The sequence below is a fragment of the Gigantopelta aegis genome, chromosome 3 (genome assembly GCF_016097555.1).
Source record: "Gigantopelta aegis isolate Gae_Host chromosome 3, Gae_host_genome, whole genome shotgun sequence".
Taxonomy (NCBI): domain Eukaryota; kingdom Metazoa; phylum Mollusca; class Gastropoda; order Neomphalida; family Peltospiridae; genus Gigantopelta; species Gigantopelta aegis.
Genome location: NC_054701.1, coordinates 24,403,710 through 24,416,091, shown reverse-complemented (window position 1 = coordinate 24,416,091; position 12,382 = coordinate 24,403,710). Strand labels below are relative to the sequence as shown.

Genomic DNA, 12,382 nt, shown 5'->3' with positions numbered 1-12,382 from the left:
AACCAGAGCTTTGATTAAAAACTAAGTGAATCAGCTAGTGTATTTAGTTCAGATCCACTAATTGGTAACTTCCCTAAAGTGCTGAACTTTCTAAATGCAAAGTTTTATTAGCGTAATGTATTTTGGACAAGCATCATCATTAAAAAAAACCCTAAATATCCAGGAAATAACGAATCTTGTCAAGATCAGAAAATTCGTGACAGTTTACTATGTTACATTCTGACTAGAATTTATAATTATTTTTAGGTTTACTTGGTGCAGTTTCCCCCACACAGTGATATAGTGAGATTGGATTGGATTGGATAACACATTAACGTGCCTATATCCAATTAAGGTTCAAGCACGTCTCTCCCGGGCACAATCTCTGACTTCGCCAGTGACTGGGTCCGGAACAGAAGGGATGGGTAAGGGGTTAGAGTTAAAAATGGGAAGAATTTTGAAAATAGCAACTGGTAAAAAAGTTATTATATTTTAAAAAATAAAATAAAAAGTTAATAAGCCAAAAATAAAATTATGGAGTGCTCAGCCGAATATTGATTTAATTTAGAGCACTTTAGAAGGACAGTCACAAATTAATACGAGAAAGAAGAGAGGTTCGGACTATTTAATAATACATTTTTTTAAATAATTATTTTTGACAAAACAATTTGAACGAAGGTCTAAAAGTTTAATGTCCGATCTATATGTCCACGTGGGTGGCCTCGTTAAAACCATTAAGGTGCACAGTTTGTAGGGACGAGATTGGTTGTATCCCATCAAGAAAACCCCTAGATTGACAGTCATTAGACGTTTAAGGTGTAGTGCTGTGCTGAAATACAAATCTTGAGAAGCCGGATCAGTTTGAACGAGAGAGTATCAGACTAGGGTATTTTCCAGTTGACATGGTTGGTACAGTGGTGCGGACGGGCCCGGCTCCGGAGGATACGAGATGGTATCAATATAAAACAAAGTATAGTCTAGAAAAAGAGTAGTAGGGCCCGATCCGCTTCCTATTTCTTCTTAGAGTGGGGCGGCCAATCGTCCAGTGCTGTTAGGACAGGCTCGGACATGTAGAGACTAAACGCGAACAACCGTGGCGTTCTGTAGAATGGCCGTCATATGAGTCACGAAAAAACAAGTCGACATAGTCAGCTGGAGAAATGATGTGGCAGCAAAGAATCTCGCTAAAAAAAGAATCCAATCTGGTGGTGCAGGCTGTCGAAACGAGAAGTGTCCCGGCATATATCCCAGTAGAAAACTCCATTTCGCTGACAAAAACAAAACTAGATGGAGGATTCCCAAGTCAGCACACGAAAGCACGTGCAGTGTGCACAGGCGAAACAAACACGTCTTACCGCGGCGAGCTCCAGACTGGGAATGACATAGTGAGAGAACGAAATACGGGAGACCAAATTTGATTTACTACTAGCACCGCAATGTTTGTATAAAGTACAAAGATCAATCAATCAATCAATCAATAAATCTATCAACCAACCAACAGGTTTAACGTGCTTACATCCAAGTATGGTTCAGACACGCTCTTTGTGGGTGTAAACCTAGCCACAGTTTGTACCCAAAACGAAAGTACAAGTTTGTTTTGTTTAACGGCACCACTAGAGCCCATTGATTTATTAATCATCGGCTATTGGATGTCAAACATTTGGTAATTTTTACATATAATCTTAAAGAGGAAACCCACTACATTTTTCCATTAGTAGTAAAGGATCTTTTATATGCACCATCCCACAGGCAAAATAGCGCATTTCCCGGCTTTTGATACACCAGATGGAACGAGAAATAGCCCAATGGGGATCGATCCCAGATCGACTACACGTCAGGCGAACGCTTTACCACCTGGCTACGTAAGGAAAGTACCAAGATGTAATGTGAGACTGAATGTCAGTATCTCGTTCCAGCCAGTGCACCACGACTGGTATATCAAAGGCCGTGGTATGTGCTATCCTTTCTGCGCAATGGTGCATACAAAAGATACCTTGCTACTAATGAAAACATGTAGCGGGTTTCCCCTAAGACTATATGTAAAAATTATCAAATGTTTGACATCCAATAGCTGATGATTAATAAATCAATGTGCTCTAGTGGTGACGTTAAACAAAACAAACTTTTAACTGAATATCAGTAATAGGGAATTGGAAGGAAGGAAATTAATGTTTTATTTAACGACGCACTCAACACATTTTAGTTACGGAAGGAAGGAAATGTTTTATTTAACGACGCACTCAACACATTTATTTACGGTTATATGGCGTCAGACATATGGTTAAAGACCACACAGATGTTGAGAGATGAAACCCACTGTCGCCACTTCATGGGCTACTCTTTTCGATTAGCAGCAAGGGATCTTTTATATGCACCATCCCATAGACAGGATAGCACATGCCACGGCCTTTGGTGTACCAGTCGTGGTGCACCGGCTGGAGTGAGAAATAGCGCAATGGGCCCATTGACGGGATCGATCCCAAAACGACCGCGCTTCAAGCGAGCGCTGTACCACTGCGCTACGCCTCGTCCCCTTTTATTTACGGCTATATGGCGTCAGACATATGGTTAAGGACCACACAGATATTGAAAGAGGAAACCCGCTGTCGCCACTTCATGGACTACTCTTTTTGATTAGCAGCAAGGGATCTTTTATATACAAGGGAGAACATCTAAAACATCTCTAAAAACCTCAAAACACCCACTCTCCCCCCCCCCCCCCCAAATAAAAAAACAAAAAACAACAAAACAAAAAACAACAACAAGAGCAACAAAACAAACAACAACAAACGACAAATATCTCCACACATATGAATATATATATTGTATATTTTGTAAAATAACGATTTTAGGGTCCTAACCATAGCATTATCTCTGGAGCAATAAAATAAAATGTATATTAGAGGATGACCAAGCATGCATTGTATATACAAACATTTGTATTTTAAATAAAATATTATAAATACAAGTACTGTATATTGTAATTTTAATAATTGAAAAAAGAGGCTCCATTTACGAAAAACATGCTACGATAGCTAAAACACAAAAATGTTACTTTACATTAAGTTATAACCGTTACCGGTTTCTTACGGTTTATTATTCACTAACACAGTTTCGGTTATTTTGTAAACTGCCTAAAAAGGTGAACCGGTGCAAACAAATTGAATTGAACTCGATTTAATTAGCGAATGGTAATCAGTTTTAAATTTAACTCGGCTCGATAACTGATCCACAGTACTACAGAGACTGTAGTGTATCTATACTGACAGAAAGTAATAAGGAATCACATCAACGTCAACAACATAGTGTCAGAAAGTTAACTGTGTTACTGGCATCCATTCCCCTATTAAGGGGCGGGACGTAGCCCAGTGGCAAAGCGTTCGCTTGATGCGCGGTCGGTCTAGGATCGATCCCCGTCGGTGGACCCATTGGGCTATTTCTCGTTCCAACCAGTGCTCCACAACTGATGTAACAAAGGCCGTGGTATATACTATCCTCTCTGTGGGATGGTGCATATAAAAAATCCCTTACTACTAATCGAAAAGAGTAGCCCATGAAGTAGCGACAGCGGGTTTCCTCTTAATAATTCCAGGAAAAGACATTAAAATTACATTTAGGTACTGCAATGTTCAAGATAGTTCTTGAAAAAAGACCTCTTGGCGTGTTACAAAAACTATATAACGAATGATTGAAATAGCCCAATGGGGATCGACCCCAGATCGACTACACGTCAGGCGAACGCTTTACCGCCTGGCTACGTAAGGAAAGTACCAAAATGTAATGTGAGACTGAGTGTCAGTATCTCGTTCCAGCCAGTGCACCACGACTGGTATATCAAAGGCCGTGGTATGTGCTATCCTTTCTGCGGGATGTTGTATATAAAAAGACTCCTTGCTACTAATAGAAAACATGCAGCGGGTTTCCTCTAAGACTATATATATATTTTTTTTTTTTTTTTTTTTTTTTTTTTTAACCTTTTGACATTATACTTCTTCAACTAAACAACACTATTACTTAATTTTAAAAATCATCTAAAACTGAACACCTATTTCAATCATTCGTTATATAGTTTTTGTAACACATGTCAAGAGGTCTCTTTTCAAGAGCTATCTGGAACATTGCAGTATCTAAATGTAATTTTAATGGTTTTTCCTGGAATTTTGCCTCCGGCGAGTTGACACGTGAAAAACACTATCATTATCTGTATTTAAAGTAATTGGGTCTCCAGCGCTCTTCGGAATTTTCGTGCAATATGTTTTCAGCTGAATACAGTAGCTACGAACGTATTAAAAACAATGCCTTTTTATTATACAAATAAAAGTTTAAACTGTGTTTTAACGACACCACTAGATCACATTGATTTATTAATCATCGGCTGTTGGATGTCAAACATTAGGTAACTTTTCCATATAGTCTTAGAGAGAAAACCCACTATATTTTTTCATTAGTAGCACTGGATCTTTTATATGCATCATCCCACAGACAAGATAGCACATACCACGGCATTTGATATATCAGTCGTGAGGCACTAGAGAACGAGAAATAGCCCAATGTGTCCACCGTCGGGGATCGATCCTAGCCTGACCGCACATCTTGCGAGCGCATTACCACTGGGCTACGTCCCGCACTGTATTGTAAGGAATTCCGCTGCATACCTGTCTCCCCCACCATAAACTGATATTGTGAATAAACAAATAGACTGTGACGTAACATTCACGATTAATCCAGTTCTTAGGAAAATAAGTATAATTAAAATTAATAATAAAAAAATAAAATAAAATAATAATCTGACAGTTAATTTGTTTAACGTCTATTAAGATAAACATTCATAAACTATAAACCAAGTTTCGTTGATCTATGACTATAGTTTGTGAGAAATGAAGCTAAAACTGAAAACGTAACGTTGGAGCTAAGTGTACTAAACGTATCAGCGGCTTTTGACATCACCAAGGCGGTGGAGGAGGAGAGGGGGGGGGGGGGGGGGGGGGTTTAGCTCAATCGGTAGAGCGCTCGCTTCAAACCAAAGGATCGATTCACCTCAGTGGAACCATTCTCTGATTGGATGTTCCTCCATCCCAACCAGCGCCACACGACTGGTATATCAAAGACCGCGGAGAAGTGCATACAAAAGATCCCTTGCTGCTAATGGAAAAGCGTTTGTTGGTTGTTTTATTTTTTTAGATCCAGAAAACCCCAAATCCTACCTCTAGACAGACAAAAACGTGACTGAAATTACATCGAAAAGCACGAGCTTCCATTGTTTTGTTCTATTCCGTTGATGCTTGGTTTAATCCGTCACAATACACCTCTATGATCTTTATAAGTATTAAAAAATGGAGTGTTGTCTGTGAACCACTGGTGATCGAATTGTCGGAATATTCGGCTACAGTTCCGGTTGGAGTTCGAATCCAGGCCCTGGCTTTGAGTTGATTATACTTTTATATTAAAATTAATCTATGTGACTGTGACGTCACACTATTGTTCTAGGTGTAGATTAGTTTTTAAAAAACAATGCAATTTGACATTTTTATGCGTTCAGATTAGGGATTCGAACCCACTACTGACACATATATGTTTATTTAAGCATTGTGAACAAATACATAGAGGATTGGTCACAAGTGGGGGGTTTTTAATATGGAAAATATCAGCCGAGTCTACGTTAATCGATATTTGTCAAGGCTCTGCCGAGACAAATACCGATTAACTAGACGAGGTTGATTGTTTACATATTAAAAAACACGAGTAGCGAATTCTATTATCCTATAAGACTTCTAAAATAACATTTTCATTCGATATTTAGTAACTCACAGTACTAAAGTCGCCTCGTGAAGTATGGGATTTTGAAAGACCTCCATGACATGGGCCTAAGAGGCCGTATGCCTGACTTTATCTCAGATTTCTTACAGAATAGGTCTTTCAAGGTACGAGTGGATCTAAGTTATCCGATTCTCACTCCCAAGAGATGGGTGTGCCTCAAGGTAGCATCCTGTCAGTAACTTTATTTTCCGAGAAAATTAACAGCATCACCCAGTGTTTAAAACCTGGCGTTGATAGCTCGTTATATGTCGACGATTTTCAGATTTGCTACAGGTTGTCCAGTATGAGTATCGTTGAACGTCAGTTGCAGCTTTGTTTGAATAAACTTCAACAATGGGCAACTGACAATAGATTTCGATTCTCAAAGTCAAAAACCGTCTGTATGCATATCTGCCAGAAAAGAGGTCACCATTTAGATCCTCAGCTGTTTCTGGACAAAACACCGGATCCAGTTGTGGAGGAGACCAAATTTCTGGGGGTTATTTTTGACAAGAGCCTATCTTTTGTTCCTCATTTACAGTATGTGAAAAAGAAGGGCTTAAAGGCCCTTAATATTTTAAAGGTTATTGGCAAGACTGAATGGGGAGCAGATCGAAAGGTTATGCTCCGACTTTACAGATCTTTAGTTCGGTCTAAACTTGATTATGGGTGCATTGTGTATGGGTCAGCACGTAAGTCTTACTTGCAAATGCTAGATCCTATACACAACCAGGGACTTAGGCTTTGTCTTGGTGCTTTCAAAACATCCTGTGGAGAGCTTGTACGTCGATGCACACGAACCTAGTTTGGGTGCTAGACGTGCATAGCTTTCTCTGCAGTATGCTATAAAGATTAAATCAATGTCAAAACACCCTGCACACAATGCGGTGTTTGATAATAAATATATGAAGTTATTTGATGCAAACCGAATGCGATTCGAACATTGGTCTTCGCATTAAGCAGTTTTTATCAGTTTCCAACATTTGTTTAACAGACATTTTGGAAACGCCGTCATATTTTATTTTGCCACCTTGATGTATCAAACCACCAAACATTGTATTCGATCTTGTGCATCTAAAAAAAGATGGCACAGATGCAGTTATTTATAAACAACAGTTCATGGAAATCCAAGAGAAGTACTGTGATTACATTCCTGTTTACACAGACGGATCACAGGATGGGAATTCTGTAGCTTGTGCTACAGTTTTTCCATCAGACGCAATAATTTCCATGAGATTGCCCGATTCAGCATCAATCTTTACTGCTAAAATTTGGGCAATCATTAAAGCCCTGGAACAGATTAAGTATTCATGTGCATCCAAATATATTATTTTTACAGAATCACTTTCGTGTCTCCATGCTTTACAGTACATGAAACTGGAGCATCCCTTAGTTGGGACGGTGATACGAAAGTGTGTATTTTTATCATTTGCCAATAAAGATGTTTATATTTTGTTGAGTACCCAGCCATGTTGGCATTAAGGGTAACGAAAAGGCAGATGTTGCTGCCAAGTCTGCTTTGAACTTGCCCCGTGTCCATGTTGGTGTCCCCTACAGTGATTTTAAATTTCATATTAACCAATATATCTTTTCGACTTGGCAAGACGATTGGGATGGTGCGGATGCGAACAAGCTTCATTCTGTCAAGGCAGTCCTGGGGAGTGGCAGTCATCCTACAAGCGATGCAGGAAGGATGAAGTAGTCTTGTGCCGTGCCTGCATCGGCCATACATATTTGACGCATTCATTTATTTTAAAGAAGGACCCTCCCCCTCAGTGTGAACATTGTCAGTGTACACTGACTTTGCACCACATTTTGGTGGAGTGTGATCATTTCAATCCGACGAGAAATGATATATTTGGCAATAGAAATGTTTTGGAATCTTTTAAATTCCATCCAGAATTAATTGTAAAGTTTTTAAAACACTTTGACTTCTATACAAAGTTTTAAAATGTACTTACCTTGATTTTATGTATTGTATTATACTTTTCACCCACAGCTCCTTACACTGTGGTTTTACATAAATATATATAAATAATATTTTCATATACTTACCATTTGTGACGACCCAATAGCCGATGTGTATTTTTGTGCTGGGGTGTCGTTAAACATTCATTCATTCATTCATTCATTCCATCGGTAATATGACGTAATCACGATTAGCACAAATTAGGTTGAAGGTCACGCATTTTTACTAAGTCTTATAAAAACGTTCCGCTCAGGTATACAGGTATTGTTGGCTTGTAAACAAATGACCCATTGACAGCAACTAGAGACCTTGCAAATTTGCATATACCTGTACATTTGCACACTGTTATTAACTGGGTTAATACACTACATTATCACATGGGTTTATGACATGGATATTATGGGTAGGTTATAGAATAAAACACGTTAGACCACAACACTAAATATTTGCATCATCAAATAAACATGTAATTTCAGATTTGCACACCTGATAAATGTGACAGTAATGTATTCTGGCGGAGCACAGCGAAGATTGTCGGAAACAAAATCAGAAATCCGAGAGTAACTGTTAAGCACGTGCTTAACGCTTAATGCCAGTCATTTAATGCTGAAATTTTCCTGACCGAATCGTAATAATGGATTGAGCTGAAAATGCACTCGAAAGTGTAGATTCATGAACAATAATCAACTCACCCTTGCACCTCCTCATACATTATCCATTACTTAGTAACATACCCTAGTTTCAACCCGTAAAAATTAACACTAAGTTTAATTAATCTACAAACCTGTAACCAGGGATAAAACTTAACATGAAAACCATGGTCGCCAGCAGGGCCAGTTAAAAACATCTTACTGGCCCTTCTCAAATTCAACTAGCCTTCCAATTATCACATTGAAATATAACTGCACAGCCGAAATCAAAACTGTAAGGAAGGAAATGTTTTATTTAACGACGCACTCAACACATTTTATTTACGGTTATATAGCGTCAGTCTTATGGTTAAGGAAAAAAGAAAGAAATGTTTTATTTAACGACGCACTCAAAAATAACATTTTATTTACGGTTATATGGCGTCAGACATATGGTTAAGGACCACACAGATATTGAGAGAGGAAACCCGCTGTCGCCACTTCGTGGGCTACTCTTTTCGATTAGCAGCAAGGGATCTTTTATATGCACCATCCCACAGACAGGGTAGTACATACCACGGCCTTTGTTACACCAGTTGTGGAGCACTGGCTGGAAGGAGAAATAGCCCAATGGGCCAACCGATGAGGATCGATCCTAGACCGACCGCGCATTAAGCGAACGCGTGTGTGCAGTGAAATCCACGTTTAAGTGAGCGGTGTGCATTATCTTAGATAATACCTGGTTAGCTGTAGCTGGGTCTCCTCCAGTCCTCCCCTTATTGATATTACATATCAATATCAATAAGGTGAGGGCTGGATATTACATATCAATATCAATAAGGTGAGGGCTGGATATTACATATCAATATCAATAAGGTGAGGGCTGGATATTACATATCAATATCAATAAGGGCAGGTCTGGATATTACATATCAATATCAATAAGGTCAGGGCTGGATATTACATATCAACATCAATAAGGGCAGGGCTGGATATTACATATCAGTATCAATAAGGTGAGGGCTGGATATTACATATCAATATCAATAAGGTGAGGGCTGGATATGACATATAAATATCAATAAGGGCAGGGCTGGATATTACATATCAATATCAATAAGGGCAGGGCTGGAGGTGACTCGAGCTAGATCAGCCGTTGGTCCGTGAAAAAAAATCTACAACTAGAAGCAATAGTATGTCGTGTGGTTTAATATTGTATATTGTTTGTATGTATGTATGTATGTATGTATGTATGTATGTATGTATGTATGTATGTATGTATGTATGTATGTATGTATGTATGTATGTATGTATAAATACACACACACACACACACACACACACAATATACATATAAAACTACAACATACATAATATACAACTTACTGTTCTTTGTACAATAAAATATGTTTTCAATCAATCAATCAAAATAAAACAAAACAAAAACAGCACTTACCTTGTCCTATTCTTAATCCAAAAATTCCGTCAGCGTTGATATTTGCATAGTCTGAACTAAAAAAGTCAGCAGCCTTTTCCACTGCACTCAGAAGTTTATTCAGAAGTTCCGTTTTGCGCTGTGGGGTTGACGAAACGCAGCAAATTAGCAGCAGGACGAGCAAAGCTGCCATGTTTATCAGACAAGTACCGTGAACACGACTGACAAACCGGATCACGAATGTGTGAACAAAACAGGTGTTTGTCCTACAGATCATAATCGGACTCAAAAGCCCCACCTCTCAATGCTCGCCCGAGCGAAAATCGCAATGACGTCACGACATTGCACCCAATGCGTGGTCAAGAACGCACGCTGATTTGACAGTCATATTCTTCTTCTTCTTTTTTAAAATATATAATCAGTCAGTCCATCATAATCATCATCCACGAAAGTTTTGCTTACAGCGTCGGAGCTATTGAGAAAGGCGCGAGCGGATCGTTTAAAGAGTTCTAAAAGGAAAAGAGAATTATCGGGAGGTAAAGGCCTCCCGTCGAGTGAGAGCGGAATCGCTGGTGTCTGACAGGACAAATTGGTCTAAAAGAGAAGCACCATTCACCAACCAGAGTATGAGTGTCACAGCTGACGTTCGCAGACAGCTAGCAGGTTTCATAGATTGGTATCTGCGTTAAACTGTTTTTAATGAACAACTAAATCGATTTTCGTTCCTATATTGACGAATTTCATAATTCATGAACATAACATTGCTGTGTGTATGCTTTTATTTGAATTTAAAAACAATTTAGTGATATATTTTTCAAACTGCTACCATTAACATTTGGTCTGTGTTGTCTTAAAGAATCAGTATTTCATAATTTATATATTGACGGTCATCTTTTTTAAAAAGGGCGGGACGTAGCCCTATGGTAAAGCGCTCGCATGATGCACAGTCGGTCTAGGATTGATGGATGGGTCCAATGGGCTATTTCTCGTTCTAGTCAGTGCGCCACGACTGGTACATATCAAAGGTCGTATATGTGCTATCCCGTCTGTATAATGGTGCATACAGAAGATCCCTTGCTACTAATGAACAAAATGTAGCGGGTTTCCTTTCTAAGATTGCATGTCAAAATTACCAAATGTTTGACAACCAATAGCCGATGATTAATAAATCAGTGTGCTCTAATGGTGTCGCTAAACAAAGCAAATTTTGTTATCTTAAAGAACCATTATTCCATAAATGATACATCAACGGTCATCTTTTTAAAAGGGGCGGCACGTAGCCCTGTTGTAAAGCGCTCGATTGAAGCGCGGTCGGTTTAGGATCGATCCCCGTCGGTGATCCCATTGAGCTATGTCTCGTTTCAGCCAATGCATCACGACTGGTATATCAAAGGCCTTGGTATGTGTTATCCTGGTCATGGAATAGTGGATATAAAAGATTCCTGTTACTAGTGGAATAATGTAGCGGGTTTCCTCTGTAAGACTATTTGTCAGAATTACTAAATGTTTGACATCCAATAGCCGAAGATTATTAAATTAATGTGCTCTAGAGGTATCGTTAAACAAATATTACTATTATTATAAAAGTGAAATCCACTAGTGTAAAGCACAGAGCAGATTTCTGGTCAGTCTAACCCACTGACCTCCTTCCTGGATAATAAATAACTTATCATCACCATCGCATTGGTTTACGTATGAAAACGATATATATTTTATATTACACTGCACGACATGCCTCTCATGATACCTCTTATGACCTATACTGTTATATAACAAATACTATTGTACGTCTCTACACTTGAAATCCTGTGCATTAAAGATGTGTTTTATAACAATGCATTGCTTGGTGTGTCTCTTGTATCCAGTTTAAGTTAATGTTACAAATAACACACTACATAATTATGCTGCAAACCCTGGTTTTTAATTATGCCATGTATTATGAGAACATATTGCACGATATCCATGTCATACTTTTAGATATAACTCCAATCCCGTGAAGCCAGTGCACCACGACTGGTGTATCAAAAGGCCGTGGTATGTACTACTCTGTCTGTGGAATGGTGCATATAAACGATCCCTTGCTGCTAATCGAAAAGAGTAGCCCATGAAGTGGCGACAGCGGGTTTCCTCTCATATCTGTGTTGTCCTTTACCATATGCCTGACGCCATATAACAATAAATACAGTGTGTTGAGTTAAATAAAACATTTCTTTTTTTTCTTTTCAATCCCGTGTCTGCAACGAAAGACGTCATTAATCAGGTCCGTAGGAATCGGGTGCCGGGGACGTAGGAGGGGGCAATCTCCTTTGAGGACGAAAATGAACTCTTTTTGTCCTATTCTATATAAATAAAAATACATGTACTTATATGGCTTGTGACCTCCCCCAACAGACAGTGCCTCCCCCTACAGATTTGTGGTTATGACTATCCTCTGCACGATAGGCTCAATACTAAGGTTAGTTATACCCACACTTTACGAGATGTAATAGTTAAACCCCACTTCCAGTCTCGTTGTCATGGTTACTTTTGTTAAAAGTGAAGGTGTATTCACCGATAACCTAAAATTTTCCTCCA

The 12,382-nt window shown here is 38.8% G+C and overlaps 1 protein-coding gene across 1 annotated transcript in view; it reads right to left on the bottom strand.

Annotated features, from left to right (window-relative positions):
* The window catches only part of LOC121367736 (UPF0764 protein C16orf89 homolog), a 41,577-nt gene extending 31,164 nt beyond the window's left edge, over nt 1–10,413 (bottom strand). The window contains exon 1 of the mRNA XM_041492076.1: nt 9,830–10,413. Within this exon, the coding sequence (XP_041348010.1) occupies nt 9,830–10,085 (256 nt within the window). The 5' untranslated portion in view covers nt 10,086–10,413. The remainder of the gene's footprint in view (nt 1–9,829) is intronic.
* Nucleotides 10,414–12,382: the final 1,969 nt, after the last annotated feature.